Source organism: Pantherophis guttatus, chromosome 1, assembly GCF_059756535.1.
Source record: "Pantherophis guttatus breed Tessera chromosome 1, ASM5975653v1, whole genome shotgun sequence".
NCBI lineage: Eukaryota > Metazoa > Chordata > Lepidosauria > Squamata > Colubridae > Pantherophis > Pantherophis guttatus.
In genome coordinates, this window is record NC_142063.1 from 18,606,948 (window position 1) to 18,634,479 (window position 27,532).

At 43.3% G+C, this 27,532-nt stretch overlaps 1 protein-coding gene across 6 annotated transcripts in view; it reads right to left on the reverse strand.

The window, feature by feature from the left end:
* The window catches only part of TCF3 (transcription factor 3), a 123,533-nt gene extending 96,852 nt beyond the window's left edge, over positions 1 to 26,681 (reverse strand). For 4 of the 6 annotated variants that reach the window (XM_087893969.1, XM_034437724.3, XM_034437721.3 and 1 more), the window contains exons 1-3: positions 25,923 to 26,669; positions 19,058 to 19,157; positions 9,353 to 9,425 (exon numbers count right to left, since the gene is read on the reverse strand). In XM_087893969.1, coding sequence (XP_087750095.1) covers positions 9,353 to 9,425; positions 19,058 to 19,129 — 145 coding nt within the window. In that variant the 5' untranslated portion in view covers positions 19,130 to 19,157; positions 25,923 to 26,669. Of the gene's footprint in view, positions 1 to 9,352; positions 9,426 to 19,057; positions 19,158 to 25,922 lie in introns of all 6 variants that reach the window. The other 2 variants (XM_034437723.3, XM_034437720.3) reach the window with 2 other exon arrangements.
* Positions 26,682 to 27,532: the final 851 nt, after the last annotated feature.

Here is a 27,532-nt window from a genome sequence, read left to right on the forward strand (position 1 = left end):
GAAAAGATGGATGTAATGGTAATTATGGCTTTATTAAAGCTTTCCTTCACATTTGCGTAGCTCTTTATAAAAATCTTGCACGGAGATCTGAACTTCCGTAAACCCCCAACGGATAGCTCTGCAAGATACCGTTGCCAAATTTTTATTTTAAGCAGGTGAACAGAAAGGCTGGTATCATCCACGGCTCTACAATAAAGGGTGGAGACTTTATTCCTTCTTCTATCCAGGTTAGCAGTTTAATTCTTTGTTTGGGAGATGAAGAAGGAGAGAGGCTTGTTGCCGGGACCGCTGCAGCTCTCAGAAGCCTTGCCAACACATTTCTTTCGTCCTCTTTTGGAAAGAGATCAAAGCGTGCCAGGTTAACAATTAAAAAGAAAATTCAGAGCCGGGAAAGAACTCTAAAGCCTTCCCCAATACATTTTTTTTTTGCCAAAAAGGTAGCTAAAAAAGGCAGCAAAGGGATTACTGGGTCAAGAGATGGGTGATTGGTTGGGTGGGCCCAGAGAGATCCGAGCACAAAAATCACACAGTGCAGGCATGAACAATACGTCAACCCAGGGGTATATGTAACTTTTATTTTTTTAAATCTGTATTCTATTTCATCCTTCAAAACCAAGTTTTCCTAGGGTACCTCACAGCCTCAAATGTACTGCCCAAACCTGTTAGAAGTTCAGCCAATTTTGTCGATCTTCTTTCATTCTGCCTTTGCGTTTTTTGTGTGGCCGGTGTTAGGGGACACAAGGAGGGTCCAAGAAGGAACAAGATGCACTGTCATCTCACCAGCCTTTAGAACGCTTCCTCAGATTTCCCTCAATTTCAGCTCTTCATGTTTTTAAAGACACGGTCTCAATCTTTGAGGACTAGGAACTTAAAAAAGACTGGCGAAACTGAACCCTGGATCTCACAGCTCTTTCTCTGACACTGCAGATTTATGTGTCGGTATGCACACAAGTTTCATCTTTCGCATATATATTTTTTCTAAGCCAGCAATGTATAGTCCAGAGGTCTTCAAACTTGGCAGCTTTAAGACTTGTGGACTTCAACTCCCAGAATTCTCCAGCCAGATGGCTTGAGAATTCTGGGAGTTGAAGTCCACAAGTCTTAAAGCTGCCAAGTTTGAAGACCTCTGGTATAGTCTGAAGTTCTAGAAACTGCAAAAGTAGCTTCTACTTTTTAAAAGAAGTAGCCATGCAGAACCTACTTGCTTAATGTAATTTAATGTAATTAAAATGTAATTTTAATTACATTGATGTGCACAGGAAAAGCCAACCAGGGTTTGTTTTCCCAGCCCCGATTACTTTTATTTATATATTTATTTGTTAAATTTATTTGCTGCCTATCTCACCATGGTGCTCCACCCTCTGGCAGCAGTCTTGTCCCCAAAATTGCATGGTTAGCTTTGTACATAGCTTTTAAGCTTTTCAAGGCATAAATGCCAAGACAGGAAAGGTGTTTATATATTGATTTATATGCCATCTCCCCTCCAGAGCAGCTCAAGGCAGTGTATAGTATCACTCCTCCAATTTTGCCACATGCCAACTTTGCGAGATAGGCCAAGTTGGACTCCCGAGTCTCCTAACTCCTAATTCAGCACCTTTGCCATTGGATTGGATTAGCTTTAGGGCTGAAAGGGACGGACTGGTCAAGTCAGCCAATGAATTTCCACGGTTGAAAAGGGGGCAAGAACCTGGATCTCCCTCCTCCTAGTCCAGCCCCTTCGCTGCTCTTGATTGGTTCTGGGGCTCAGAGGGAGGGACCAGCCCATAGCCTGCCAATGAATATTTGTGGCCGAAGGTGGGGGGACCAGAACCAGGTTTTCCCACTTCTAATCCAGGCCCTTCACTGCTCTTGATTGGTTGAGAGGGAAGGATTGGCCCCAAACCAGCCATTGGCTTTCATGGGTGTGAGACACAGAAGCGGGGGGGGGGGGGAAGACTACTAAACCCCAGGTCTCCACACGGTCCAGTTTCTTAACCCCTATACGTCATTGGCACTCATTGGTTTATTTTTAAGAGAGGAAGGATGCTGGCATTTACCAGGATATCCTCTTAATTTTCTGTATAACATTAGACACAAATATAGGAAGCTAATTTACTTTAGGAAGCCATTTATGTAATCCATTTCAGTTCTGTACGGTCTGTTCTAACCGCAAGTAGCCGTGCTCAACCCAAGACAGTTAACCAGTTCATTTAAAGACCAAGTGGCTACACTGGAGTAATGTGGTTAAGTGCTGGTTAAGTGTTCAACCCGGTCACTTTTTTCCTCAACAAATGATTCCAGCCCGTTTGGTTGGTCAAAATTGCAAATGTATTATGTGAAAATGAGTTCATGTAATAATAAAGGTAAATAAATAAAGGTTTGAAGTTTTTTTTCTGATTCTTGTTAATTTTAATAATTATTCTTCTATTGTAAGACACTCAAGAATCACTTTGGAGAGTGAAATGGGTGACATATAAAGGTAATTAAAATCTCTCTTCCCCCCCCCCCCGGTTTTTCTCCCAGGATTTGGTTTGAATGTGGGGTGTGGCTCCTTAATAATTGTGATTGTGCAAACAGAATATGGGGCATCCCCTCTGGATTAATTATTGGCTGATGTTAATCGGCATGCTTTATACCTCTAGGACCATGATGGCGAACCGGTGGCACGCACAGCCATATCAGTGGGCACGCAAGCTCGGCTCCGGCGCACCAGCTGATTTTCAGGCCTTCTGGGTCCACCAGAAGTAGGGAAACAGGCTGTTTCCTGCCTTCGGAGGGCCTGAGGGGTGGTGGGGAAGGCCCATTTCTCTCTCTCACCTGGCTCCAGAGCCTCATAGAGTCTGGGGAGGGCGAAAACGGCCTTCCCCACCCCTCCAGAGGCCAGAAACAGCCCGTTTCCCAACTTCCAGTTGGACAGGAAGTGACTTTTTTGCTGTCCTCAGCCTCCAGAGCCTCTCTAGGAGTCTGTAGAATTATGGGTGTGGGCACAAGCATGCGCAACCCCCCCCTTCCTGGCACGCGATGGCAAAAAGGTTAGCCATCACTGCTCTAGGATATGCAGGGTTGTCTGGAGTCAGGTGGCCTTATGACAGGCAGACATATCGTGCCCAATAGTCGCTATTCTTATTTAACCATCGATTACATACACGCTTTGACACAGACTTGGGACTTTATTATTATTTTTTTAATGAGAGGTTGAATTCTGACTCATGTTTCTCATGCTCTTGCGCCACATCAGCAAATATTCTACCTGCCACAGATGCTCCAGAAAGCTGTTAAGAGTCGAGCCTGCTATTGCTGAAGATGCGCCAGATCGGGGCTGTGCTCAAATCCAAACAAAGTGGGAGAATGCAAAGAGAAGAACCACAGCAAGACACCCCCGGATTGAGGTGTGGTGACCCAGCACACTGTCAACACACCCATGGGAAAAAAAGCAGATTCCCAACTTTTCAGAGAGACAACAAAAACATGAGGCATAAAAGCAGCTGGCAGATCTGATGAAGGTATAAACTTTTTCTGTGCAAACAGCAGGGAAGGTACATCATTTTCCCCTGTTCCTCTCTAACTATATTAGCACAGCTTTGCTCAACCCGATACTCTGCAGATGTGGTGAGAAAAACATCTGGAGGCTCCCAAGATTAGGGACATCTGCATGAGGGGAGAATGGGGGAGTTACCCCCAAAAATGTTTTTTGAAGAATGGGACAAAAAGGGAAGCACAATTTGACAAATCACTGCCAGATGAGATAAAGACCAGATGGCCTTTTTAAAAAAGGGATTTATAAGTTCACAAAAGTTCAAGGGACTTAGGAGAATGCTGGTACCAGATGAGTCTGCTTGGTCTGGCTCATTGGACTAAGCCATGTTTCTTTGTTGGCTGGGTTATGACTTTCGCTAATCATCAACTGTAGCTAACAAACTATGATGGATTCTCACAACTCTCCAAAAAGCCACATTATGGCTTAGCATCTAGGAGGACCAAGCCAGGGTTTTTTTCTGACTACTAACTTGCTCCAAGCTTTTTCCCAGTGTTTGCCAATATTAACCTCTTAAAGGGCAGTGAGAACTATATCTCAGCCTGTGTGCATGTAAAAAATGGGCCATACCATAAGCTTTAATTTTTAGACAAAACACTGGATAATTTTTTAATATATATAATGCTTGGCATATTATTTCTTGGGCCAACAGGCTGATATATAAACCAAAAGCCTAACATAAATGAGTTAAGCCAGGAGAAATAATGCAGTTGTCATTTGATTACATAAATTATATGCAGGTTAATTTAATTCCCATGCATTGATTCTTTTTGCCCCTTCTCACTTTAAAATATTGCAATCTAGAGGCAACTTGTGGAAGCCTTAAAACAGACACGTCAAACACCAAGTGGTACGGGTGGTTAGAGAAGAGGAAAATGAAATAAAAAAAAAAATGGAAGAGATTTGATTGAGTACAAGAAATAGTCAAATGACATAGTAAGAGAAGATGTACCGCAGATTGTAGAAAGTAAAATGAAGTAAGGAAAGGTTATATAGGTAAGCAAAAGATATGACTTATGAATTTATTAATTTACCTTTAAAGACCTATTATATATATATACATTAAGAATGATATAGGCATATATCAGTATAAGCACATATTTATATACTATGTAATTGAGTAGCAAAGATTATCTATATGTACATACATCTGTATTCTTATTTATTTCCTTTTCCTATACTATGTAACCGGATGGACAAAAACTGTATTATTATAATTTCTTAAAAATAAAATATTCAAAAATGAAAAAAAAAAAAAAAAACACCATGCGGCCTGCGAGCTGGATCCGGCCCACAATAGGCCCAGAGTTGTCCTGCGGGGTCATCCCGGAACAGCGAGGGACTGGCACGTGCCACCCCGGCCACACCCACCCAGTCAGGCCACGCCCACCCCAGCCCCTCAAAGATGTTCTAGCCAGCATGAGAAAAATTCTTATGGCAAAATGGAGGCTGTCACACTCACACACACAATGATATGTGGTGGAACTATATCCTTCCTATCCAGGGAAGAGCGCACTGTTTTTCAAATTTGGCAAATTTAAGACTTCAACTCCCACAATTCCCCAGCCAGCATTGCTTAGCCCACATGTCTTAACTACCAAGGTTGAGAAACATTAGAATAGACCATGCACTTTACAGCATGTTATCTCAAACCTGGGATTCTCCAGGTTAAATCACATGCTTTTCTGCTGTCCTCCAGGGGCTGTGCCAAAATTCTATCTCTGCAGCCCATTTGCCCACAAATGTCACACTTCTATCCCCACTTCCTCAAACTAGGGTTAAAAACACAGTCCTTTGCCATACTACGAGCAATTATACTGAAGCTTTCCTCCCTCCTTCCAGCTTCTCAAAAAGGTCACGTCTGCTGCCTTGATACTGCTACAAGCTGCCTCAAAAATATAGAGGAAAGACATTTTTTTAAAAAAAGTTAAAAGCTAGTTTGCAAAAATTACCTCACCACCACCACCACATAGACACACATGCACAAAGAAACCCCATTCTTTTTCTTAGATGATTTGGGAGGCTTCAGGTCATTCTAGAAGGAAAGCTATAGGGAAAATTTTTAGCATAAAATTCTTCAGTTGTATTTATTTATTGAGCAATATACAGCCTTTTGTAGAGAAGTTGAAGGCAGCCTCCATAGTGTTCCCTCTTCTTGGTTTTCCCTACACGAACGGTGCAAGGTTGGGCTTTCAGGCAGAGATTGGTCCGAAGTCAACCAATTAGCTTCCATGGCTGAGAGGGATCTAGAATCTGTAGGTTTCATCACTCCTAATCCAGCCTCTTCCCCACTAGACCAGATAGGCTGAGAGGGGAGGACTGGCCCAAAGTCAGCCAACGAGCTTCCATGGCTGAAAGGGGGAAATGAACCTGGGTTTCCCCACCCCTAGTCAGTGTTGGGCTGCTACCAGTTCATCCTGGTTCAGGCGAACTGGTAGCAGCAGTGGCAGAAGGCTCCACCCACCTGCCCGGACGTCATCAAATATATTCTGCGCATGCGCAGAAGCTTCTCCACATGCACAGAAGTGGCGCACGTGCGAGCAAAGCGGTAGCAAAGGTAAGTGAAACCCACCACTGCTCCTAGTCTAGCACTATTCATACTAGGCCATGCTGCCTTTGAACCAGTGGTGGGATTCTACCAGTTTGGGCGAACCGGTACCTCCGACGATTAGCTGGGAGCGAACCGGTTCGCCCCGACAATCAGATGGGCCCACTCACCCACCCGCGCTATTTTCCTAGCTTTATGTCCTCAGCTGATTTGCACTGCAGAGCTGATTGCCGTGCAAATCAGCTATGTTACTCCTCCAAAGAAACCCGGAAGTGAAGGTTTGTTCAAACTTTGTTAAGCCGGGAGGATCCCACCATTGCTTTGAACCCAAACCCTCTCTCCAGATCACCAACATGCACATAAAAAGGGAGAGAGGTTTTGACTGTGCAGCTGCATCCATCATTGTGACTTATTGCCCCTCCCCCCACTTTCATGATCTCTCCTCTCTATTTATCTCTCTATTTATTTATATATACATAGTCATTGCATGCCCTTAGAAAAGGTGTGTGTGTATATAAACTCTTAAAGCAGCAGTGGCAGCAGCTCAAAACTACCCATAACAACACTGGCATGAAATCAAATTAAACTGCGATTATAATTTATCCATCGCCCACCCCATCAATGCATGAGAGAAAGGAAAGATCTGGGAGGGAGCTGAGTTTTGCTAACTTATTCCAGGACATCTGGCTTCATAGTGAAATTTGGTAAAAACTATAACTCCATTATTAACATGTTTCTGAGTGGTTGGATTAAACTCCTAGTAATCCTTACCAGGTTGGGAGGGCATGATGGGAGGATCCAGAGGGCAGGGCATTGAATAAATAAGCCCTGGAAAAATAGATATTTTTGTGAATGTACTTTTCTGTATCTAAACAAGGTGTCCATATTATCGGTGATTAATTGCAGCCGCTCTGAAGCTGCATCTCAAAGAAATACACGGGACAGTGTGTGTGAATACTCAGACATGATTCCTAGTATAATAATTGTAAGATTATTGGTTTGGGGTTTTTTGTGAGGTGTGCATCCAGCAGACAAAGCTAGTCTTGCTCTGCCAACCTATAGGTGTGGCTTGTTCAATAAAGTACAGTTAAAAAGACCAGAGTTTTGCACAATGTATGAACAAAACATTAGTCGTCGCTTAAGAGAGAAAAATATTCTTCCAAATCTGTAATGTGTTGTTCTCTCCAGAATGGCAGATCCCACAGTTGCTGTTGGCATTTCTTGCATCCGCAAAGGTGTAGCTGGTGGGTGTGGCAGGAGGAGGATGGAGAAAACACCATAATAATTGGTGAATTAAAACCACCGAATAATGGGGCAGAGCCGGCCCGGGCCCATTTACAGGCCGCACAACTGATCTGAGTGGCTGATTGACGCTTCTGGTCTCTGGAATTCACACACAGAACTGATAGGAAATCCTGAGAACATGTTTGGATGGGTGTAAGTGTTGGGCGTATCACTCACTCCGAAATAAATCAGACAGACAGTTCCTCCGAGATGGGATAGCAAATCTGGGTGCAGAATTTCCTAAGTTTAAGACTTTGGCACTTCCAGTTCATAAAGGTGAGGAAATAACAGGCGATGGAAAGAAAGCTCTCTTTTTGAGAGAGTCTAGAAGAGTTTTTCTTAACATCCTCAGCAGCTTTAAGATGCCTGCACTTCAACTCCCAGAATTCCCCCAGCCAACATGAGGTTGAGAAATACTGGACTAGAAAGACTGCTCATCACTGTGGCAATATGGGGTTAGGTGGACCTCTGCCCTGCCCTCTTTTCCTTAAAACGCTTCCATGCCATTTTACCCAGCTCGTCTTTTAATTACAAAGCCGGCAGCCTGAATCAAAAGGAGCCGATACAAAGCTGGTGGATTTTCTTCCAGCCCTAGAGAACGAAAGTCAGGCAGAGCTGGAGTGTATATTTACGGATCCAAATCCCAAGCATGATTCCTTAAGTATGGAACCAAAGAACAACAACAATACCCCTCAAGCAAATATATCCCATAAGGATTGACTGTGGCAAGTATCTTCATTTTGAAACACTTTTTTTTTTTTTTTTGGTGAAAAAGAGCATCAAAGGGGGAAAACACAGCAGACACGACAACCTTCAGGCACAGAACATGTGGCGGGGAATTTGGCTTTGTTCTCACCGCCTGTAGCTTCAACATTCAACACTTGCACAAACTTGTATCGCCCGCTGGCAGAAAATAAGAGTTTTCTCCAACACACGCCCCAAATCAAAGTGATCCCCAGTGACAATGGAGTTCAGTTCTTTACTTTCATGCTAAAGGACCAGCCCAAGAAGAAAAGAGAGCACTCTGTAGCTTTATACCATTAATAAATAAAAAGGGTGGGAATTTCCCTTCATTTTCAACTTTGTTTGGCTCTTCATTCACAGCGGGGGGACCTTCCAGGTGTTTTGGGACTATGACTCTTCCATCTCTTGCCCAGGGCTAGGAGGCCAGGGTTGAAAGTTGTGACACTCTTGTTTCTCTAAGGGACCAACCTGACGGTTCCAGAAGTGCCATACACAACACTGAGAGATAGATGCTTTAATTGCTTAAATCATTGTTTTTAAATCTTGGCAACTTTGTGTGGACTTCAACTCCCAGTATTCTCCTGCAGAATGCTGAAGTTGCTAAGATTGAAAAACACTTCTTTTAAAAAGGAAGAAGAAGAAGAAGAAGAAGAAGAAGAAGAAGAAGAAGAAGAAGAAGAAGAAGAAGAAGAAGAAGAAGAAGAAGAGGAAGAGGAGGAGGAGGAGGAGGAGGAGGAGGAGGAGGAGGAGGAGGAGGAGGAGGAGGAGGAGGAGAAGAAGAAGAAGAAGAAGTAGTCAATTAGCTTATAAAATATGAACACTTTGCTAAATAAGTACGTGCCAATAAAGAAGAATAGCTCAGGGTTGACATGAGGGGTCCTTGGTGCTCTCTGAGCTTCTTTTTTCTTGCAGACATTTCATTACCCAAACTAGGTAACATTATCAGTGCATAAAGAAGTACATTTTCAAAAATAAGCCCATATTTTTTTAAAAAAAAAAACAACCCATAGCACAGTCAAAATAGCAGGATGTCATTTTCTTCCTTAGATCCCTGCTCCAGATCATCTTTTATGTGACTAGCCCTCCAGATGAGATCAAGGCAAACAAAAAAACCGAAATAGTGGTGTTTAACTGGGAAAAGGAAGCCTTAAGTCCCCGGACCAGATTTTTAACCATAGTCTCAATATTTGAAAACACGTTACATCTATATCAAAGAGTTTGGGCTGTTTCCTACCCAAAGGGAAGAGAAAATTAAGCAATACCTGATCCACCAAACTGCGTGCTACCAAGAGTCGTGGGTCTGTTTTTTCCATTAGTCACTGGCAAGGGAAACATCTAGAAAAAAAGAAAGCAAACAATAACAAGATTAAACATTGGAGAACATGGGTGTGGGGAGAAAGGGAAATAATTCAGCAATTAAAAACATTCTGAGAGGTACTGCCACAGATTTAGCTATGTAGCCAAAATCCAAAATGAAACAAAGCTGTCCTATTTCATCAGTGAGCTCTTCAAACTGTTTGCAAAAACTGTTGCTGTTTTTGTGTGTGCAGTTGCTGGATAGACCATAAATCTTCTGCAGAGTTAAATTATTGGGCTGCCTATCTTGGGTCTGTTTGCTATTTAAAAACCACTATGCAAACAATAGAAAAACCCACCCAGAGAGCGTTGCAAGGATAAGATAAAAATCAGAAGCAGCAATAATCAAGGCAATAAATTAAAGCATTAAAAATCAGAATAAAGCAGCAAGGAAACCCTAATGTTCTAATATTCTGAAATAGTTCTTCAAATGCCTAGGAAATGAAAACATCGATTGGATATCAAAAATTTCAGAAGGGCATCTCTAGGGATTGCATTTCACAGAGGAAGCCTGATCCCATAAGAGTCAAAGAAGTGGATTCTTAAAAAGAATGTAGATGGTCAGTTGGAAATGCATTTCTATTTCCCTTAAAACTGCATTTCTAAAAGATCTCAGTTATGTTCACTTAGGAATCGTTCCAAAAAGTACAAGGTAGATTTCGTCCTTCCCTAAAGAACAGGTAGAAGCACAGCTGTTAGCATAGCTTTCCCCAACCTGCTATCAGGCGTGTTATCTAAATGAAGCAATAACCAGTTCCTGAGCAGGTAAGGGGCAGATAAACCTGAGCAGTGGGAAGACGGAGGAAGGACCAACACACTAACTTCCAGCAGAGTGTGTGTGTGTGTTTTCACCTCTTTTCCCAAATAGCTGTGGGAGCCGCTATACTGCCTTATATTGGTCCTTCTGTATGGGCATATTTGATGCCTCTTTCCCCTTTTAAGTGTGCTGCCCACAAAGGTTGAACAGAGAAGTCCCCATTCTAAAAAAATAATAGGACAGTCCCCACAAACCAGACAAATAGTCCTGCCTGATATCCTCCAGATGTGTCAGGATGAGACCCAGCACATCTGGAAGGCTTCAAACTGGGGAAGACCGATCAACTCGAGGGTCACTCCAAGGTCTTGGCTGAATGAAGAATGCTCCTGATGGGCATAGGCAACTGTCCAGTGAGAAGCCAGGTCGTTGGCTTATCTCCGTTCTGCATTCTGGGTCTATCCAGTTGTAATTTCAAATTCCTCTGTTTTGAGCCAGTCTGCCCAATGATCAGAGATAGCGTGAGTTGCCTTCCAGAAACATCTGGAAAGACCACAGACTGGATTCACACAACATATTTAACTAGACTAGAAAGAGGGTGAGTAGATTGGCTCAACATGTTCAAACCAGGATATCACGTTTAGCCCATAATATGTTATGGGAACTTAGAAATGGCATGTTTTTTGTTAAAATGGGTTAGGGGAGAAGATGTTGTGTGAACCCAATTATTCTGTCTTCTCTATAAGACAGCTAAAGGTCAATATCCTGCCAGAGGAAAATGCCTTTGGCAATTCTAACACTTTTACATGGAGATGCCAGGAACTGAACTAAAGATAATTAACAGAATAACAGAGTTGGAAGGGACCTTGGTGGTTTTCTAGTCGAACCCTTTGCACAAGCAGGAGACCCTATACCCGTGATGGCGAACCTATGGCACGTGTGCCACAGGTGGCACGCGTAGCCATATCAGTTGGCACGCCAGCTCAGCTCTGGCGCGCATGCACGTGCCGGCCAGCTGATTTTCGGGCCTTCTGGGCCCACCAGAAGTAGGGAAACAGGCTGTTTCCTGCCTCCGGAGGGCATGGGGTGAGGTGGGGAAGGCCCGTTTTTCTTTCTTACCTGGCTCCAGATTCTCTCTATGCATCTGCGGAGGGCGAAAGCAGTCTTTCCCACTCCCTCGGAGGCCCTCCGGAGGCCTGAAAGGGCCCATTTCCCAACTCCTGGTGGGACAGGAAGTGATTTTTTTGCTGTCCCCAGCCTCCAGAGACTCCTAGAGAAACTCTGGAGGCTGGGGACAGCAAAAAACATCACTTCCTGTCCCACCGGGAGTTGGGAAATGGGCCCTTTCAGGCCTTTGAAGTGCCTCCGAGGGAGTGGGAAAGACTGCTTTCGCCCTTCCCAGATGCATAGAGAGGATCTGGAGTCAGGTAAGAAAGAAAAATGGGCCTACCAGGCCATCATGTGCCACGAGCGGGGGAGCGGGGGCGGAGAGGGAGGGGGGTTGCGTGTGCAGGGCTGGGCGCATAGAATTATGAGTGTGGGCACACGCACGTGCGAACCACCCCCAACCCCCCCCTCTCCTGGCACGCGATGGCAAAAAGTTTAGCCATTATCGCCCTATACCATTTCAGACAAATGCATGTCCAATCTCTTCTTAAAAACCTCCAGTGATGGAGTACCCTGAACTTCTGGAGGCAAATCATTCCACCGATTAATTGTTCTGTCAGGAAATTTCTCCTTAGTTCTAGATTGCTTCTCTCCTTGACTAGTTTCCACCCATTGCTTCTTGTCCTGCTTTCAGGTGCTTTGGAAAATAGGTTTTACAATTGGGACTAGAATTTCCAACACTAAGCAAGGCGATTGTTGTGAGTTGCACCGAATTTTACCATCTTTTTTGCTACTGTTGTTAAGTGACTCACTGCAGTTGTTAACTAAATCACCTGGTCATTAAGTGACTTTGGCTTCCCCCATTGACTGTCAGCTGGGAAGGTCACAAGTGGCAATCACATGACCCTGGGACCACTGCAACTGTTATAAAGTCATGCTGGTTGGTAAATTCTGAACACATGACCGTAGGGATGCTGTAATGGTTATTAAGTGTGAGGACCGGTTGTAAAATGCTTTTTTTCAGTGCTGTTGCAACTTTGAACCGTTGCTAAACAAATGGTTATAAGTTGAGGACTATCGGTGACCTATTCAAATTAGGCTACAAAGCATTTTTCAGATTTTCAATTGGAGTATATTACCCGTGAAATGCAAGTTGTCAGACCCTCTCAAGAGGCAATTCTGCCCTGGTCCAGCAAGGCATCACAGAAAATGTGGAGTGCTTAGTGCTCTCTGAGCTTGGTTGTTTTTTTAGCAGGTTGTTTTTCATTGCCCAGCTGAATAACATCAGTAGCACTGAAGACGTTACCTAGTTGGGTAATGAAATGTCTGTAAGAAAACAAATAAGCTCAGAGAGCATGAAGGACTCCTCATTTCAACCCTAAACCACAAATAATCCCTTATGTTGGTCTCATAGATCAGGGTCTCCAACCTTGGCAACTTTAAGACTTGTGGACTTCAACTCTCAGAATTCTGGGAGTTGAAGTCCACAAGTCTTAAAGTTGCTAAGGTTGGAGACCCTTGCCATAGATAATGCCTCCTCTGATCCTTTCTCCTTTTGTTTCTCAAAAATAGAGGGCTTCTTTTGGGGAAAGGCATTTCCACTTATTCTAAGGAATGGGGAATATGAGCAGTGAGGGGTCCTTGGTGCGCTCTGAGCTTACTTGTTTTCTTGCATTTCCCCTCAATGTCAATCCTGAACAACAAATATTCTCTATTTATATGAGCAATTTATTTATTTAGAAAAGTTATACTGCCACCTACTCGCACATGGGCGACTCAAGGCGGCTTACAAGGATCTAAAAACACCATATAAAAATAAAAATAATAAAATAGTAATGCCACAACCCCTCATTTTTTTTCCGTGTGGAACAAGTGAGGATGCTGTTTTCAGGGAGTGATGGCTGCATTATATACCTTCTGCATGTACCATGTTTTCCCGAAAATAAGACCCTGTCTTATAATTTTTGGAACCCCGAAATAAGTGTTTGACCTTATTTTTGGGGAGGTCTTATTATTTTGGGGTGCATGGAGCAAGATGGGGCTCCTCTTACCGTCTTACCTGATTTTCAGTTCTGCGTTTAAATATTTTCGGGGAGGGCTTATTTTCGGGGGAAGGCTTATTTTAACGCATGCGCTCAAAAGCCCGATTGGGCTTATTATCAGGGGATGTCTTATTTTCGGGGAAACAAAAGAAAGCTGTTTCTCGTTTTTTAAAAAATAGTCTATCAAGTGAAGTGACTAAGGCCTTTAACTTAGCGGTTATTTAGAAACAGAAGACAGGAGTTCTTCACAGGCACAAACTAGAAACAACTGGCGTTAATAAATACTATACTATTCCATTTTAATTCAAAGTAGTCATTTTTTTAAAAAAAATCATCTTGCTTTTCTGAAAACTTTTTGTCGAATTTCAACATTAACACTAAACATATGGATAAAAAAAACCCCACCAAATACCCATCTAGACCTTATTTGCATAGCCCCGCCCCCACCAGATCCTTGGGAGTTCTACTTCCTGCTCACCCTCAAATGTGACAGGCTGTGTAAGATAACAAACGCCAAATCTTAAGAACAATAGCGAAACAGTAAAACAGGCAGCACTTGCAGTGACCTGCCGAACATGACAAAATTAATCCCATCTGTCTGGGAAATGTTCTCTTTCGGGCCAAAAGAGAAAGGAAGGAAGGAAGGCAGATTAAATTCAGACCAGTTCAAAAACATTTGCACGATGCAAAAAAAAAAAAAAATCATAAAAGTGGAAAGATCTCCCACATTTATCATTCCTTATTTTACCCTCGCTCAATACACATTCGCAGTCTCAGTCCAGCTGGAAGTTCCCTTCCAAATTAAAAAAAAATCTTCCTGCTTGTACCCCATAGGAAGGCCTGTGAAAATATCTATCAATCCAGCACTGGGGAGGCTTTCAAATGAGACCTGTTTATAAAATCACAAATACAAAATTGTATCTAACTGATAACGTACATTAAAAGCTAGTTATGTCTTCAAGTGCCAGCTATTACAATAGCAATCATGTATCTGCTATTGCTTGCTTTCAAGTAAGATGGTTAACACTATCAAAATGAACTCTTTAGATATATCTGTTTATCCAATTACTGGCTTCCCAGTTTTACTATGTTGCATGCTATCAATTTATGGCTTTTGATTCAGCTCCAATAAGGTCTCTATTCATCGCTGGGCCTCCCATCGTTCACGCAGACTGCTTTTCAAGACACCTAACCTCCTAGGACAGTGATGGTGAACCTTTATGGCACCGAGTGTCCAAACCGGAATGCACATGCGTGTCAGAGGCCCGGAAACTCCGCATGCGCGTACCGGCTACCTGGTCTTCGGGTTTCCGGGGCTCCAGCACGCGCGACCAGCTGGCCGGTGCGCATGCATGCACCGGAAACCAGAAGAACAGCTGGCAACGGCACGCGTGTCCACAGAGAGGTCTTTGCGTGCCACATCTGGCACGCGTGCCATAGGTTCGCCATCGGGGTCCTAGCTGCTCCTCTTCGCCAGTAAAAATGCCTGCTTTGAAGTTTCTGTCAGAAAATCCAGCCACTTGTAAAGAACAACGGATCCTACTCTAAGATGTAGCCTCAATCCAGAGAAGAGATTGGCTAAGGTTCTGGAAAAACCTTGTGGGAATCGAGGTTAGTTCCTTCAGACGTGGCCAATGTCCAACTGAGCCGAATGCTCTTTCATTTGAAGAAAAAAAAAAAAATCCTAGAAAGATACATCAAGCCAACCATGTTAGTAACCGATCTTCCAGGCAAGATTCTTTTTCCAGCCCTGGAAATTGCAGGAGATGTGACTGTGTTCAGGGCAAATCACGATATGCGACATGAGATACTTGCATGCAGAAAATTAACAGGCCAGGTGGCTTTATCTGTGGCACATTAGTTTTAGGGTCGATTGCCTCTGCTCAATTACGCTAAATTGTATTCAATCCAGGGTAGCTATGGTGAGGGACCACACTAATTAGGCCAGTCTACAGGTAGTCCTCGACTTACAACAGTTCGTTTAGTGACCGTTCAAAGTTACAATGGCACTGGAGAAAGTGACTTATGATCATTTTTCACACTTACACCCGTTGCAGTGTCCCAAGGTCATGTGATCACCTTTTGCGACCTTTTGACAAGCCAAGTCAATGGGGAAGCCAGATTCACTTAACAACCGTGTTTCTAACTTGACAACTGCAGTGATTCACTTAACAACTGTGGCAGGAAAGGTTGTAAAATGGGGCAAAACTCACTTAACAAATGCCTCACTTAACAACGGAACTTTGGGGCACAATTGTGATCATATGTTGAAGACTACCTGCTATGTATATGCAGTAGTTCTCAACTTATGACCACAACTGAGCCCAAAATTTCTGTTGTTAATAAGCCAGACATTTGTTAAGTGGGTTTTGCCCCATTTTACAACTTTTCTCACATTTGTTAATCACTGCGGTTGAATAGTTAGTAACATGGTTGTTAAGTGAATCTAGCTTCCCCATTGACTTTGCTTGTCAGAAGGTCGCAAAAAGAGATTGCATGACCCCAGGAAACTGCAACAGTCTTAAATATGACTCAGTTGCCAAGCATCTGAATCTTTTTTTTTATTTTTATTGAAAAAGTTTTACAATTACATTTTCTCCCATTTCCCCCCCCTAACCCTCCCTGACCCCCCTAACCCTCCCTAGCCCTCCCCTCTCCCCCGGACTTCCACAAAATATAATCCAAATCATAATCCCCTTTTTATAAAACTTGAACCCCTCCACCCCCTGTATATTTTTCACATCTTCTCAAAATGCAATGATTCTATCCCTATATAATACTTTCAGTTAAAAGCTATCTGATATTTCCTAGTTTGATATTTATTCTGCACATAATCTATCCACTTTTTCCACTCCCATACATAAGTCTCTTGTGAGCGATCTTTTAAATATGCTGAAATCTTCGCCATCTCTGCAAAACTGGCCATCTTCAAAGTCCATTCTTCAATAGTAGGCATAGCTTCATTTTTCTAATATTGACCTATCAGTAATCTCGCTGCTGTTATCATATACAATATCAACTTTGTTTCACCCAATGTAAAACCCTTAACTATACCCAATAAAAACAATTGTGGAGAAAACTGAATTTTTTTCTTCAAAACATTCTGCATAACCCACCAAATTTTTATCCAAAAAGCCTTCACTTTCTTACAAGTCCACCACATATGATAATATGTGGCATCTAGGCAATCACATCTCCAGCATTGCCAAGCATCTGAATCTTGATCCCGTGGCCATGGGGATGCTGCAATGGTCGTAAGTGTGAAAAATGGTCATGTCACTTTTTTCAGTGCCATTGTAACTTTGAGCGGTCAGTAAACGAACTCTTGTAAGTCGAGGACAACCTATATCTTAGAAGTAGTATTGATTCCTGGTGACTGCATGGATAAATTCCTATAGTTTTCTGCAAGATTTCAGAAGTGGTTTGCCATTGCCAGCTTCCTAGGGTTGAGAGACACCTGGCTGGCACCAGATCTCCCAGCTGTGCTTAAGTTAAGATTAGAACTCACACTCTCCCAGCTTCTAGCCTTTAACTATAACACCACATTGGATCTCTACCTTAATATAAGAAATACATAGTTAATTCTAAAGACCCTGAAAATGTGTACTCCCATCACCACGTTAAGGGGCGTGAAATTCATTTGCAAAGAGTAAGAATTTGGTTTGATCTAGTGGTTAAGGCACCAGTTTAGAAAGCAGGAGACTGTGAGTTCAAGTCCCATCTTAGTCATCAAAGCCAACTGGATGACTTTGGACTTGAGTTCTGATCCTGCCTTAGGTATGAAAACTGGCTGGGTCACTCTTTCTCAGCCCAACTCACCTCACAGGATTGTTGTTATGGGAAAAATAGGAGGAGGAAGGTGTGTTTAATATATTCATTGCCTTGAGTTATTTATAAAAATATTAAATAAGGCAGGATATCAACAAAAAATAAAAAAAATTAGAGGAAGAAAAAACTGGGGAAAGAGAACAGACCACAAAGAAGATGGCAGTCCCTTTTAAGCAGAAAAAACCTTTCCTGCCAATGTGGAACAAGTGAAAAAAAACACAAGCTTTTACAGCAACCCTCGATGATCACTGCATGACGCCCCCAAACATTCATGACCAGGAGAAAATACTAACCAATCATTAACAGAGCAAAGGGAACTAACCAGAACAGAAGATACACAATCTGCCCACTGCTCCTCCCATGGGCCATCAAATATTGGGGAACAAACCACATAACGTTGGCAGAAGGGACACTGCTACAGAACCAGGAAGTTCCCCATTCGAACAAGCCAGAAGCAAGCCACAAAAAGAACAAGGATCCAGCAAGGATCGCCCCTAGTCATCCTTTGCTCTGCACTTATCTCTTTATCTCCCTCCACGGTGTGGAGAGCCTCTGCCAGCTTCCTTCCAAAGAGCCTCTTATCTTAAAAAGGCTCTTCTCTTAAAAAGCCAAGGTCTCCCACCCTTTGAAGTACAATTTGAATGACAGTTTTCCAACTGCATCTACTCCTGTCAGTGAAGGCTTGAAAAAAGTATTGAGAAGAAAGGGAAAGAGATGCTGGACCTACTGGTGAAAACATCCAGCAAAATATGGCGCCAATGGCCATGAGGATCTGATGCACTGTTCATTCAACTATAAGATGTGTGGACTTCAACTCCCAGAATTCTGGCTGCAGAAAATGTGTGGACTTCAAACTCCCAGCATAGCTGGCTGGGGAATTCTGGGAGATGGAAGTCCACAGATCTTAAACTTGCCAAGTTTTGAAAAACACAGCTCCAGGACAAAGAAATTACCCTCGATATTTTCTCAGGTCCTTGGCGCTTAGTCTGGGACATTTGGGGTTAACATAGGTATAGAAAGATGCAACAGAGAAGCCAACCCAATCCAACTAATACCCCCTCTGGAAGAATTAAAAGGTATTGGGGCAGGAGGGGACCCCCCAAACAGCACCCATTTCTTTTTCTTTTTTTAAAAGTTTTTTTTTTAATTTTTTTATAAAAATGTCAAATCAATGCGTGGACGCCATACATTCCAGTAAAAACAAAACTGATCAGCACCCATTTCTGAACTTTGCCTGTTCTCTGACACGTCCCTCTAAATTCCTGCTTTAGGCAAGCGTACCTACTCAACAAGCCAACGCTACTTTCCCTGTCCATTTCAGATCGTTTGCAAGAAATTCGGCCAAGCAGGACTTATTTCCCAGTACAATAAACACAAATTAAAATTCTGGGCTTGGCCAGAAAACAGACGGAGAGAGGGGTGGGCTGAAAACTAAACCAGGATTAATGGTAGCATTTTGCCGAGTTAGAAGAACCTTACACTTTTATCTGTTTGAGGGGGGGGGAGAGAAATTTAAAGGGTGGAAGAAGACATCCGACTGATTTACCTGCTTTGTTTTCTTCCCATCAGGCCAAACTACTGTATCTCCTTAAGCCTTCACAACAAGGAGACTATGCAATTACTGGTCCCCCTTGATACTCTTAAGTACAGAGAACAAACAAGTTGAAGCTTGTAGTTTGCGACTCCCAGTTAACCCCCCCTCCCTTCTGCCAGGGGTATCCTCCAACCCCTCCCCTTACAGCCCAGAGCATGCCGGGTACAAAATGGAGCTGCTGCTCTTTTAGACATCTCCACCCCACCCCACCCCCACGCGCACACACAAAACGACCCCAAATTCAGGAAATTTACCGAGCCTCCATCGCCCCCAGCGTCTCACTTACCATACTGAAATCTAGGAGATCGCTTAATTCCTTGTCGGTTCCTGCTGCAGCCATTCTTTGTTGCTGGTTCATATTCCCACCGATTGAAATGGTCTCCTGTCTTTTTTAGAAAAAGGACACGGGGAAGGAGGGAGGGAGGGAGGAAGGGGGCGATACCGGAGGAGAAAGGAAGCAGGATAGGAGTGGAGAAGAAAGAGAGATTTTTTTTTTTAATGGAATGGAAGCGCTTCAAAATAAGCTCATGTTATTCAATACTAGATACAATATGCAACTATTTCTCAGAATTATAAATCCTCCCGGGCAAAAATTCTCTAGCAAGCAACAAGTGAGTAATTAAAACTCTTTCTCTCTTGCACACACAGGCAAGCGTGCGCACACACACACACACAGAGTATCTTTAAGTGCCAATTTCTTGACTGGGGCCACTTCAAAACCAATACAATTTTTTTTAAAAAAATCACAAATAAATGCAGGAATGGGGAGACAGCAGAAATCTAAAGGTTACGGCCTTTTCTATTCCAGATCACCTGTTACTCCAGTTTCCGATCTAACACTTGGAAAAGTTGCCGACCTTTGATTTTAAGGTTCCCAAAGTAATTCTGCAGTTAATACTAATACTGCATCTATTTACAAATCCATCAATCACAATTCCTCCCCCCTCTCTTTTTTTTTTCTTTTTTTTTTAATACGGACTAGAGGAGTTGTTGTTCTTGCAAATAATAAAGCAAAGGTTTCATTTCCTGTGCCCTTAAAAGACACAGTAGGAAATACTTAAAATCTGAATTTTGAATACTCTCTATAAAAACTAAAAATCAATGTGTGATCCAACCTCCACAGGGCAATTACACTGCGATCTTACACTAACCTGAGAATAAGCTCTGTTGATCTGCCTGAACATTTGAGCAGAAATGCAAAAAAAATAATAAAAAAAATGGCATGTCTTATATAGCAAAATTCAGGTTAACAGTGAACACAAAAATTCCATCTTTTCCACACACAGACTTTGCTTTATCTGTGGAAGAGCTAGTTGTGTTGACGAGGAACAATTTTCTCTAATCAACGGCTTCATTTGGTCACCACCTCACTTTCAACCCTTCCCAGCCTCATCCTCCCCACATAAAAAAATAAAACTATATAAAAAAAAGAAACTGTAGTGTCCTTGGGGCAGAGAGCCTTTGTTAATTTTGACTGCCCCATGCTGCTGACTGTGTGGTTTTTAACGTCTGTCTTTTTGCAAGCTACCCAGAATCATTTGGGAGTGGGTGGCATACCAATATGTAAAATAAACAATAATTACTAGCAGCTCCTTGGCTTGGAAGAGGCCACAGAGGTCATCAAATCCAGCCCCCTGCTCAGCGCAAGAATTACAAAATAAAGACCCAAATTACTTGATGGATTGTAAGAGCGTAGCTTTATACTCGCACCATGAGAACACAGAGAGTTTATTGTACTTGTAAGTGAAGTAAACACTGCACAACTCAGTGGGATCTACTGCAGAGTAAACCTGGCCCAGTTTTAAGCAACCCTTTTAAGCATAGAACATTTTTTTGTGTGTGCATCTGGGGACCTCCAGATACAACAACAATGTCCACAATCCTTAGTCAACAAGGAAAGGCTGCTGTAAAACATTGATGGGGGGCAGGGGGTGAAGAGAGTTGTCCTGGTTGTGTGAATCCGATCAATGGGGATGCAGCCTAGGAAAGCAGCCAGATAACAGCTTTAAATTTGTAGTCTTCAGAAGAAAAAAAAAATAAAAATAAAATTACTTCACGCTGTGATGTGAGATGTCCTCACATTTAATCTCGTTTGTTGGTAAAACCTACAGATCAGAGAAACTTCAAGGCTCAGGAATTGCAACATATAATTATTACCAAAAAAATAATATTTTATTTAAAACCCCCTCATAAGACTTTAGACCTTATTGGTCACCCACCAACGACAAGAACAAACAAAAGGAGGTATAACTCTCTGCCACAAGGTATGGTACAAGCCATTCATTATATATATAAAAAAAGGGGGTTCAAATTAGACAAGAGGACAAATGAAAGATCTTAGTACTTCTTAAGCATGAAAGTGGGATTTAATTTCCACACAGGCCTTTGATCCCAAATGAGACATGTCAGGGCACAAAACAAATACTAGAATCCTTCATTTTTTTTTTTGAGGCTCGTGAATAGAAAAATACTTGTGCACTTACGCTCACATGGAATCACACAGACTTGAAAGGAAAGATACACCCAATTATTTATTGATAACCTTTCCTTATTATTTTTATAAATAACACAAGGCGGCTAACATACCTAATACCCCTTCCTCCTTCTATTTTCCTCACAATAACAACCCTGTTAAGTGGGTTGAGCTGAGAGAGAGGGTCTAGTCCGAAGTCACCCAGCCAGATTTCATGCCTAAGGCAGGACCAGAACTCACAGTCTCCTGGTTTCTAGGCTGGCGCCTTCATCACTAGATCAATCAACTCTCCTGCTCGGTGCTCCTATTTTTGCTGGATAAAAATGGGAGACACCCACCACCACCTCTATAGAAATGCATAAGTGGGGTTTGCCCCAAATTGCCAGAGCACACTTTCTACAATACATGCTAATCAGGGGTTGACAACTCAACAAATTTAACTGCTCTTGTTTTCCTGAGATTCCTTTACTGGTTCTCTTCCTTTTCTCCATGATCCCAGGCCCCATTGCCCCTCGTAAATCAAAAACTGTTAAGTACTCTAACTATGCCTTATATATTCATTGTTGATTTTATGTTGATCACTGGGAATAGCAATCTTTACCTTTGCTGATAGATAGATAGATAGATAGATAGATAGATAGATAGATAGATAGACAGACAGACGTGTGTCGCTTGAGTGGGTTGGTAGAAAGTCCAGAATCCTAGACATGTCTACTTGAGAGTAAACTCCATGATTGCCAACGGGCCTTACTCCACACAAAGCACAATTAGGATTGTAATCCAGACTTTTCAGGCTACGCCATGTAATGGGCAGAGAGGCCCACTGAATACTATGAGGTTACAAGACTGTGCAGCAAATCCAGTTTACTCTATAATTTAGAAGGGAAAAAGAAAGACTCACACCCACTCACTTTCTCTATGAACTTAGTGAAGGCAATTGAGTAATGGTGCAATAGAGCCTTTAATTTCAGCAAACTATCTGGCAATTACTTTTTATCTGAAAGTTGCTAAGCGTGTTTCCAGAAACTCCTTGTAATAAGGGCTAAATTCGAAGGTGGAAAACAAAACTTTTGATCATTCGCCCAGAAGGCCAGATTGCACTCCCGAAGACCTGGATTCAACTCACTGTTGGAAAACTCACCGGGCCTGTCTCTTCCTCTCAGTTCCAGCCTACCTCATGAAGATAATCTGGGAAAAGCAGATTGCTACACGGGAGGAATGGTGGCAACGAAATAAAAATAACCCCAAAGATGTGGGGTATCCCTAGAATTTCTCCTCACTTTTGGGGTGAGGAGCAGAAAAGGATGTTAGAAAGCATTGATACCCTACCAATCTACCTCTTCATCAAGGTTTGTTTGTTTTTTTACAAAAATAAATCTCCCCCTGCTCCATTCACATGTGTGTGTGGGGTGGGGCAGGGGGGAGATGGAAAAAGCACCCCCTTAAACGGCATTTCAGCCCTCCTCCACCGAGGGCACTTGCCAGTCTTAAGCCGAGGCACGGCAAAATCCCAGACACGTGCTCTCGGCATGAGCAATCGCCTGGATCCGGCCGATGAACCCGGTCTCGCTCACTCCAGACACGGATATTCTAGGAGAGCCCGGGGTTCAGCCCTGCCAATCGGCTGGTGCTCTCTCTCTCTCTCTTTCTGCTCTCCGCTGGCAAAGATCCACACAAGAACACAAGGGCAAATTGAAGGCGGCTGGACTTCAGGCAGGAAACGCGGTGGCGTTGAGTTTTCCCCTCCCCAAAATATTTCTTCAAATCTCTCCCTTCCCCCGCCCCCGCCAGAGAAAGTGGCTGTCCCCCCCAGCTGACGGGCGTCCCCCAACCTGCTCCCCCCCCATTCCAAGCGGTTTTCTCCTCCCTCCCTCTCCGCTGCCCTTCAACCTGACTCATTTGGGGTTCCTTTCACTACTGAGAAGCGGGACACTTTTTTCCCCCTTCAGGACAAAGACTCTAAACCAGCTCCCCCGGACCCTCCCCCCATCCCCCAGGCCCCTCCTCCTTGTCCTCCTCCTCCTCCCCCTTCCCCTATTACCATACTTTTAAAGAAAAAAAAATTAAACAAACTCCAGGCAGGTTTATGGATATTTGCTAGAACTCTTCTGGCTTTCTAAGTGTTCCATCTTTAGGCAACTTAATGTAGTCACCAACAGATCAAAAGGCGGACTGAGGGTGGGGGAGAAGGTAGAGAGCCAGCCAGAGGAAAACAAATCTAACACAAAGCAAAGTGTGTGCGTGTGTATGAGGGGGAGGTCTTGCCTGTGCATTAAAAAGAAAAGTTTGTAATAAACTCAAAGGCTCCCGACATCTACTTCCAATGTTCACACAGAATTTTTTAGAATTTCTTTTAAAATTACTGGTGGAAGGGGGGGGGGTGAGAATTCACATTAGATTTTTTTTCCCCCTTTCCAGTTTGGTTTAATGCAGCAGACAAGGAATCTCTTATATGCAAGCAGCTGCCATCTGGGGCCTCACCCCCCTCCTCAAATGCAGCGGCAGCACCCATATTACTGGACGATAAATGCTGTATCTGAGGACCAGCGTGGGGGTCTAACCCTTTTCTCTTTCAGCAATTGAGGCCTAACTTATTTTACAGCGGTCAACAACTTGCTCACAATAAAGCAGCCAATTAGCAGATTCATTAATATATTGTGCTGCTTTGAGAATACTACACACAGGTATACAGAATGATTTCACACAGATAAACCTATAGATTTTAGACATGCGATAGATACGTACAGGAACAAGTGATTGAAGAAAACATTATCTAGGCAGATAAGTAAAAAGATCAACGTTACAACTCAGCATAAATAATGACCTGTTTTATTTAAGATCTGGGGAACAGTTTCACTCAGAATTTGAAGCATTATTTCAAATTACACAAGAACTTTGTGGCTATTTGTTATCTTTCTCGAAAACTAAAAAAGCAGAGGTCTGTGCCCATTCAATTGGCAAACAGCAACAACAAATATTTAAACCAGAGACAATTGTTTTATACACAGGGACACCGAAGTCAGAAGAAATAGTTTTGCCAACAGACTTAAGTTCTCAGAAAGAATTCTCCCCACAGAGTTCCAAAAATCTAGTGGTTGCACTTAAATTCTGGGATATTCTAAAAGTAGGCCTTAGATTGCTGCCATACAAAACTTCCCAAGGAAATTGCTGAAGGGAAGAGGGAAGGGGGGTAGGTGGTGAACCATACCTCTTTCTTAAATAAAGTCAAAAACCTGAAATAAATAATTAAATAAAGCAGGCATTTAATCCCAGGCTTTGCTTAATTTCATCCATGGCCTAAAACCTTGTATTTTCCCGATTTCCTTTGTGCAGTTCATCTAATAATTGTGGAGAGGAGGGTAGCATACGTTGGGGTTTGGTACATCAAACCTGCTGTAGAAATATTAGAGTTACAAAAGGAATGGAGGTTTCTTGGGTGTGTGTGGGGGGGGAGGGAATTTATAAATGGAAGCTGGAGAAGAATAATCCAGTCAAGCAGTGACATCAATGTGATGTGTTCTCATTTTAAAAGTTTGTCACTTTCATTAGCGTGTGCTGGGGTTTTGTTTTGTTTTGAAGCAAGGGAGGGTCGTATACTGGTAAAATATAAATTAGGGTGGGCATCTGTGGGATGAAAGAGAAAGAATTGGCAAACTGGGATTTAAAAGGGAGACGATATTGTAATCAGGGACATCAAACTGGTGTGTGCTTTTCTCTCCAGAGTGAGAGTGTGAAGAAAGAACATTAAAAACTTTTTTTTAGAAAGGGTGTCTTGCAAAAATAGGATAATCGGGAATACAATCACCCTCCCGAACATCTTCTACACTCTGCCCTCTTGAATCCATACCGTTTGATAATTGCACACTAAATAATAATAGCCGACACACCAAGTTTTGGTGCTGGACAAAGTCTAATAAAACGTCCCATAGGCAAGAGGGAATTTTGTGTGTGTGTGTGTGTGGTGTGTATGTGTGTGTGTGGTGGGGGGACTCTTGTGCATGTGTGTACCTACTATGAGTGAATTCTGGATCCCTTCATTAAAATGAACAAACTAACTGCAACTGAAAAGAAGCATCTGTATTCTTTGCCGGGAAATTAAAACATCACTTCCCAGTGTTTCTTTCTTTAAGGACAATAAACTTCACAGGCAAGAAAATGGGGGAAAGTCAGCCCCCTTCTGCTTTAGGTTATTACTCTCTCCCCCGCCCCCCCAAAAAGCTGAACTCCCCCGCAGGTCTAAAGGAAAGCTCAATGGAGTAAAAAGCTTGTTGCTTTCCCCCTCCCCGACCCTCAAAAGGAGTGAAGACCCCCCCTCTTTTGCTTCAGCTAACTTCCCGCCCCATGAAGTTTAATGCCACTTCCGGGGGGGGGAGAGAGAAAGAAAGGACAAGTGTGCGTGCGTGTGGGGGAAGAATAGGAAAAAAATACACCTAAATTAATAACAAACATACAGAGAGAGTAATTGCTAAGTAAGGGACAGAGCCGAGGAAAGTAGCAAAGTTAAATCTATAGACCCGCAAGAAAGAGAAGAAAGACTCAGACTTAAGTCAACTCTGCCCCCTCCGAAAATAAAATAGTTCCGTGGAGGGGGAGGAGTCACAAACGAACCCCCCAAATTAAAAGCAGAGGCCCTCCCCTAGTCGCTTAACCCACCCACCCCCCTTTTCCTCAGGCTTACCTGCTCAGCTTTGTGATGGGGGAGGGTTACATCCACAAGTATGGCTGAAGATTCCCGGGGCGCAGCCGGGGTGGGCGCCCCGGTCGCCCCTCCTGCCTTCCTATTGTTCTCCCGGCGGCGACGGAGACGGTGGAGGCAGCTTTTAACAATGTCCAAGCAAACGGAAATGGCTACAATGTAGTAAAAACGAGGGAGGGAGGCTTTTTTGGAAAAAAAAAAAAGAAAGAAAGAAAGAAAAAGAAAAAGAAAGGAGAAGGAAAATAAAAAAGCGAGAGTGGGAAAATAAATTAAGAGAGGACGGGGAAAGGCGCTCCCCCGAAGGTTCAGTCTGTCTTTGCCCGTCGGGCTGCGAGTTCGGCCGCGCCGACGTTCGATCGAATGTTTGTCCCAACGTTCGATCGGGTGTTTTGCCCCCCGCCAGGAGCTTTTGATGTGGCCTCCTCAACGTTCCATCCGCGCTTGGAAGATAAAAGTGCTTCCGATCCTCCGGCCGCGGAGCCCACTCAGCGCTTGCTTCGCTGGCTCATGATAGCCGAGCTTCTTTCTCTTTGCGTTTTTCAACCCCCTTGCTCGCTGGGGCAGCGGACGGGCGCCCCCTTCTCCTTCGCCGCCTTCTCCTCCTCCTTTGCTTCCACACATCCACACACACACATGCACACACGCACAGAGAGACACTCGCATCAAGACCTTCCCCCTCCTTCTCTGGCGTATCCTTCCGCCGCAGCAGCCACCATCACTACCAGCTGCACAAGCCCCCAAAAAAGTGGGGGAGGGAAGGGAGGGAGGAGGAGGAGTGAAGGAGGGAGGAACGCGGCTGATTTTGCCCACAGGGTTCTTTTCGGAGCTCCCAAGTAGTTGGGAAAAAGAATGGGAAGCTGAATTCTTCCCAATGGGATTTTCTCTTTTCATTTTACTTAACAACCGGCTGACAAAAAAAACTCCGCGCGCTCAAATATTTCCGGGGAAAGTGGAAAAAAAGAATGAGGGATTTTGAATGGATATTGCCCTAAGACTACTAGGTCTTGCCTACAAAACTCCAGGCAAACTACAGATAGTAGAGAGATGAAGGTCACACTCTCCCCTCTCCCCGTCCGTCCGTCCGTCCCAGCATTCTGCTGCCCTTTTTTGTAGTTGGGGGTTTCCCTTTTTTTTTTTTGGCAATGAGATTCACTAACCACGTAGTTTTCATAAGTTTTGTACAGGTAGTCTTCAACTTGCATTCGTTTTGTTTTGTGACCATTTCAAGTTACAAGGGTGCTGAAAAAAAGGGACTTACAATTGGTCCTTGCACTTTACGGACTGTCGCAGCAGCCCCAACACTCGCATGATCAAAATTTGGATGCTTGGCAACTGGTGTGTATTTTACAACAGTTGCAACATCCCAGGGTCATGGGGTCATATCTGTGACCTCCCCGGGGCAGCTTCCGACAAGCAAAGTCAATGGGGGAAGCTGCCAGGTAACAATAACAGAGTTGAAAGGGACCTTGGAAGGTCATCTAGTCCAACCCCCTGCTCATGCAGGAGACCTATACTAGGGATTCTAACCGCCAAACTGCCGACCTTTCTGATCGACAAGCTCAGTGTCTTAGCCACTGAGCCATCTAGCCAGG